Genomic DNA, 6,713 nt, shown 5'->3' on the forward strand with positions numbered 1-6,713 from the left:
TTTCTTGAAGGCGGAGTTAGGGCGACGCCATTTTTGTTGTAGGGAAAGAACGCCTTGCCTAAGCACACTATTTCGAAGAGCCCTAGCTCAGGTTCTTTTTCTTTATTATTATATTTTCGCGGATAAATCATGAGCAGCGCTTCATACACATATAAATGTAAGTGTCCTTGCAGTGTGTATTCACTCTGTTCCGCTGAACTGGTTAAAGTGGTCCGGTTGTGAGTCCATCACTGTTTTATTTTCTGACTGGCCTCTTTTCGTTGTCTCTGTAGTGACTGAGGAGGACATCAAGAACCTGATTCGCCTGAGAACAACCAGCTCGGCCCTCTTCACCAGGAGGAGAAACGCCGCCAGAACAGCGTGGAGGTAACGTATCACTAACTCTTTCTTAACCTCACTGTTTATATTATCATTTCGTTTAAGTGTGAATGACGGATTTTTGCTTTATTCTAGTGCAATAATCAGGGAGCTGGGGCTGGAGGACAAAGTAACAGTTGACCAGATTGCCAAGAAATGGGAAAACTTAAAGATGAAGTACAAGGTTGGGCTCCCTTTCCCTCTGTCTCATTTGTATGTGTGTGCGCGTGCAAGAAAGAGAGAGAATTCATAATAACATACTTGTAAGAATACTGTAGAAATGTATGTACTATTGCTGTATGCTAAGGGGATGACCACATCTGAGAATCACATAAGAGGACAAATTAGCTGTTTTTTTTTATTATTATTATTATTTTTACTTTGTGTATTTAGGAAATAAAGTTCCCATCACCTGGCATGGAAGAGGCAGCAAGGACATCCCACTGGAGATGGTATAAACTGCTGGACGAAGCCTTAAAAGAGGAGATGAACGAGACAAGCTTCCGTTCAGTGGGATCATCAGTCAGTGATGATGAGAGTGGACCACAGGCCAGCAAAAGAGTATGTCAGGTGAAAGTAGGAGGTGATGTTTTAGAATTGCTTGTGGATGATGAAGGTATTCCAGGGAGCACCAACTCCAGATCATCTGGACTGAATCAACAAAGACTGATAGATGAGACCCCTACACGACTGTCCAGCCTGGACATTGAGAAAGTCAAAATGTCCAGAGAACAACTCTATCTAGACAAGGAGCATGCAGAATTGGAGAGAGACAGACTGTTGTTAGAGAGGGAGAAAGATCTGGCAGAAAGGGAGAAGATTGCGCTACAGAGAGACAGAGTTCAGTTAGAGAAGGACAGGGCAGCAGTGGACAGGGACCGAGCGTCATTAGACCAGGACAGAGCACAGTTGGAAAAAGACAGAGCAGCATTAGAGAGGGACAAGGCAGCATTTCTTAGAGACAGAGAGAATTTTAATGCCTCTCTCCAAGGGAGAACCAACCCCCTAGACACTCCCCATGAGAAGAACAGAGAGAAGCTGATCCTGTTAATTGAACGACTGATCGATAAATTTTAAACAAAAATGTTTCAGGAATATCAATGGTTCAATCTTTTTAAGATTTAGAACTATCTTATTACAGATCTATTTTTCGTTTGATTAAATTATTTTCAAATCAAGCTTGAATCACTGATGGTTTAGCAAGTGTATTCTTTTTTAAGCCTAAAATGTTATGGGTAGCACAGCCTTTATTTCTTTGGCTTCATGTTCCTGTGCAAAGTTACAGAAGCAAATCAGTGCATACAAAACGTGGACCTAGCACAAAACATGATGGAATGTATAACGTTAACTTAAATCAATCCAGTGTTAGATTAAACAGTGTACAAAACCTGTACGTTTGTGTTATGTGGCATGATTCACCATAGGGTTTGCATATGGCTTAGCAGTGCCTGTAAATCGCATAGTAAATCATTATCAGAAGAAAGAATTTCTGATTAACATAATTTGTACAGAATAATAAGTGACAATATTGATGGTTTTTCATTCCTCAAATTTGTTAAGAAAAAAAATGTTAAAAAAATCTGTATTGGTTGGCGTCATGCTTATCATTGGTTCATTTATACACAGATGTATAAGTACATTATTTTTAATAAAATAATTTCTCTTCTTGCTGTATTATTCATTCCTGTCATGACTTGCTTTTGATAAGGGATTTTGTTTTTGCTAGAGACAAGTCCTAGTTGTGTGCAACTAGGTTGTTGCACAATTGTTGCCAGTTGTTTGAACTGCTATATTTGAAACTATAAGATTTACATTTTTTTTGAGTATGTACCAGCTAGACAGCAACATTTTGTGTTTTGGGTGCTGGTATTTAGGTCTGATGAAATGGATGTGTAATAACCCCCAGCTGGTGGTTATGTTTTTATTTCAGATGCTACTGTGCTGGTCAATCAGCAGGACAAGGCTGGGTGACCAGATAAACTGCGCCAGACCAGTACAGATCAGTTTATAACAGCATCACCCAGATATACATTCACCAGACAAGTACAAATCAGCTCAGGCAGCATAAACCAGTTTCTTAAAAGAAGCATCAGACCAACTCAATCCATCCCCAGTAAAAAACAGTTTAGACCAGCCTGGATTTCAGATTAGTCTTTTTTTTTTTTCAGGTGGGAGTTTTACATAAAATACTCACCACTTTCTGCAACCACAAAAATATCAAAGATTTTCATCATACTAGACTGGTTTTCAATAAAACCTCCACATCTGAATGTCTATTATGTGGCTTGATACGGTTATATTTCTACTCCAGTTCGGCAGAAGGCGCTACAGGGACACTGACTGCCTTCCAATCCAAAACACTATCTGCTGCTGTTGTAGCACATTAGCATTAACTGTCCTTGACGGAAAATGTGAGTGTTTTGTTTATAGAAATAAATATGTAACTGGCGTCTACAGTGTTTTTCCTTCAAGCTGAAAACAGGACTTAATGTTAGTGCATTGTACAATGCCCGCTTCGAAACAATAAGTCTAATATTCTTCACTCATTTTCCATATTGTCAGTTCCACTAACCACGAAGTTGCACTTTGTAGTTCTGCAATTAGCCTGCAGACCTCCTGTAGCACGGCATACCTTGTAAGCCTCTTTTCACCCCTTTCTTCAATGGTTAGGACTCTCACTGAGAATTTTTTTTGGATGGTGAATCATTCACAGCACTGCAGTGACACTAACTGATATTTTAGTGCGGGCTGAGCTGGTATGAATGGATCAGACTGGGCAGTGATGCCGGATATCTTTAGTTGGTAGACTACTCAAAAAATTTTTTAAATGGTTATATAGATATAATTAATGGTCCTTGTCACAATAAGTCACTGAACAGTAAAACCCAACAAATTATTTTATAGTTTATGTATGCTAACCTTTTGGATTTTCACAACACAACCTTTTGTAAAAACCTACGGCAATACAAAATATTTACAGGATATGATTTCTGCTATGCGCTGTAAGGTATTTTCCAGAACCAAATTTATGACCACTGTTGTGTGTTTAAGGGACTGACAGTGTCACAGAACAACTGATAAAGTGGTGAATGGGACACAACCATCTCTTTTCTGGGAAGAAATTTTCAGCCAGAAATGGTTGGGAGTAAGAATTCTTAGGTTTTCAGTATGTTCTGTGCAGTACATTCAACAGTGCCTTTATTCCTGCAAATCATTTGTAGATATTACTGAACAAAAAATGAAAGTAAAAAAATTGTCATGTGTTTGATTTATAGGACATTTATCAGAGAGAAGCTGTCAAATTTGGATGGAGACTGGACTGCTGTCGAAGCTAAAAAGAAGTGGTCTAGTTTAAAAAGCAAATATATACTTAGTTTTTTTTTGACTAAAATATGGACCAGATTTCCTTGCATATTTGTAAGTAATGAAACAGCTGTTAATGAGCTAAGTGAAGTAAATCATGGTCCTAAAATGATAAAAAAAAAATTGATACTTGAGGTAAGGGAAAGGATTATGTAAAACAGGTGTGTGGCAAATATCAGTTGTGTCTAAAATTTGGTACATGTACAAACAAAACAGAGATATTATTAAAAGAAAACATACATGTAGACCAATAAAGATATCAAAGCATCAGGATAGACAACCCAAAGCGTTATTCCTTGGAGCATAAAAAAATACAAATGGGCAGAGGCAGGATGAAGTAAAATGGCACTGACATATAGAAAAACAAATGTAAACCAGCACTAGGACCAAAACAGAAGAAAACAATTTTAAAGTTGGTTAAAGTAATTCAAGCATACAGTTTAGTTCAAGCATACCTGCTTCTACACACTGACATTTTACACAATGTTTACTGTTTAACCTTAAGGAAATGAAAACTCATGGCGATGGTTTCATCTGATGGAGAAAGCCATTGAAATGCAGAATGCTGTGAAGGGTTCCCACCGGATGATATCATCAGTGAGCAATGATGAGGAGGTGTGTATATCACCACCCTGTGAGAGGCTCTGTAAGGTGCAGGTGGGGTGCGACGTTTTAGGTTTTCAAATGCTGTGATGGCATCTGAAGGAGCTAAAGAGGAAACGACAGTGCAGCGCAGACAGGAAGACAGAAGGGACCTAGAAAAAGAACATTTCTCAGCTGGCTTAGACATTGAGAAGGCCAGGATGGAAAAAGACAGAGCAATGCTGGAGCGGTACAGAGCAGCACTACAAAGAGAAAAAGACAAATTCACAGCCATGATCTCTGGCAAAAGCAAAACTGGACACATCAACATGAACATTGCACTAGTGGAGGACAGAAAAGACTTATATTTTTATTTGAAAGACTGATTGAGAGATTTTGAGTTATGTTTGTTCATTCTACTTCAGGTAATAATTAGATGTGTTTCTAAGTGAAAATAAGTAATCACTTCTACAGGGATCAAACTTAAATATGGCTGTTTCGGTATGAGTTTAACATGCTAGGAAAAACTAATACAGAAAAAGCAATATTCACAAGGCATCATGTTTACTTTTTCTATATATATTAAGTTCAGCTTGCAGAAGTGTGTTCTCTGTGGAGTATCTGTACTTAGCTTCATTTAGAAAATAAACTTTTCAACCACATTTCACAACAGGTGCCCATTTTTCCCATGAAATTATAAATACATGAAAATGGAAATTTAATGTAGTGTTTAAAAACTAATCGAGTGTCATATTCCAGGCATCATGTATCTGTACATCTGTACAGCTATAATAGCGGCTAGGTATCTTATAATTACAGTACTGTGTAATAGTCTTTTAGGACAGTGACAAAATTACATGTAAACTATCTGGACAGTCAGCGTTAGTTCAGCAAAAATATTTAACATTTAGAAACATTAGTTTCTTCTGATAAATACCAGGTTAATTAATTCTGATGTTGCTGATGGCAAAGATATTGACTGGAGCACAACAAAAAGTTAGGAACCAAGTCTCATCAAAAACAATAACTTATTTTGTTACAACTGTATTTTGTAGATTGTATACTATTTCAATATATTGACTTATTATCTAAAATAATGACATACTGTCTCAAAATAATGAGATAGTGTCTCAATATATTGACTTAGTATCTCAAAATAATGAGATAGTATCTCGAAATATTGAGATAGCAACTGGCATATTAATGAAAAATAAAAATTGGTGCCTTTTTTAAAATTATTTAATGTGGCGGAAACAGGCTTCCATAGAAAATACCTGAGCAATAGTACATGGTCTGTTCATTTAATTTACTACATTAACATTTAAAATTCAGGACGTGTACGTTCATAAAAATTAATTTGGTCAGACATGATGGATTTGTTTAAATGATCCTCAAGTTCCCTGAAATTAATATAATTATTAAATGAAACAATGCAGCAATGCTGATTTGTATTTTTCTTTCAAGATGTTGACATAGTGTCAATCATTACACTACCGTCTCTCTGCAGAAAAATGACCAACGTCTTTGCGGATGTGGGTAGAGTGTCAATATGTAATATTTAAAAGAGTGTAAACACAGTTTAACAATACCTTGCTTCTTTCAAATGTGAGATTGCAAGATGTATTGTAGATATGTTGTATCTACAAGAAAAAAAAGGTGTGTCAATTCTCACACCACCTCGATGAAAAGTGTTCAAAATAGTAATGCCAGTGGTGAAACACTACTCTGATGCACACATGCCAAGCAAATACTTTACTTTTCTGTCTTTCTTGCTCTATCAGGGGAGTTATCCTGGATCTCCCAATGGGCATTTTTTACCTGGGGACAAACAACCAAATCCAGAATAGTTTAGAAAAATTCTGGACAAATAACCACATTTCCTGAAAGAAAATGTACTGTTTACTTTTCAAACATGAAGCCAGCTGTTAATCTGGAGATCCTGGATACTATTTGCACAGAGCACAGAAAAGGCAAACAAAACAATTTCACAGCATGCATATATAATATATAATATTATAATATAATTATATAATATTTAATAAAGCTAACCTTTGCCTTTGCAATGTGTGAAACTTGTTAAGAATGGAGTAATGAAAATGGAAGCAGAGTGACATGGAGTCAACAATTTTCCATTAATATTCATTAGAAGTAGATTAAAGTATTTTGCCTTGTCCAGGAAAGTTGCCATTTTGTAGATCAACATCTTGATGAAGTATATTCTCTATTACATTATATCATTGACATATCACCCAGTCTATGATGCAGCACTGTCTGGTATGTTTCAGGTATAAGAATGGGAAGGCAAAGTGTTCAAACCTGTTGCCTAACTAAAAAAAAACAGGCTCATCAGGTTAACCTGAATAACTTTGCAGCAGATGACTGTTCCTGTAGAGACAATACCCTGACTTACA

General features: G+C 36.6%; 1 protein-coding gene across 1 annotated transcript; it reads left to right on the forward strand.

Moving 5' to 3' along the window:
- zgc:171459 (uncharacterized protein LOC562056 homolog) lies at positions 1-2,022 on the forward strand. The gene is made up of 4 exons (XM_066649701.1): positions 1-157; positions 273-366; positions 454-541; positions 751-2,022. The coding sequence occupies exons 1-4, from the start codon at positions 130-132 to the stop codon at positions 1,432-1,434; spliced, it is 894 nt and encodes a 297-aa protein (XP_066505798.1). The 5' UTR covers positions 1-129; the 3' UTR covers positions 1,435-2,022.
- Positions 2,023-6,713: the final 4,691 nt, after the last annotated feature.

Source organism: Hoplias malabaricus, chromosome 17 (assembly GCF_029633855.1).
Source record: "Hoplias malabaricus isolate fHopMal1 chromosome 17, fHopMal1.hap1, whole genome shotgun sequence".
NCBI classification, from domain to species: Eukaryota; Metazoa; Chordata; class Actinopteri; order Characiformes; family Erythrinidae; genus Hoplias; species Hoplias malabaricus.

Bases quoted from the DNA above. Each gene is read 5' to 3' on its own strand.
- zgc:171459 (XM_066649701.1), top strand. From the start codon at position 130: ATGAGCAGCGCTTCATACACATATAAAT. The intron at 158-272 runs GTAAGTGTCCTT...TTGTCTCTGTAG, and splicing joins CGCTTCATACACATATAAAT to TGACTGAGGAGGACATCAAG. The intron at 367-453 runs GTAACGTATCAC...GCTTTATTCTAG, and splicing joins GCCGCCAGAACAGCGTGGAG to TGCAATAATCAGGGAGCTGG.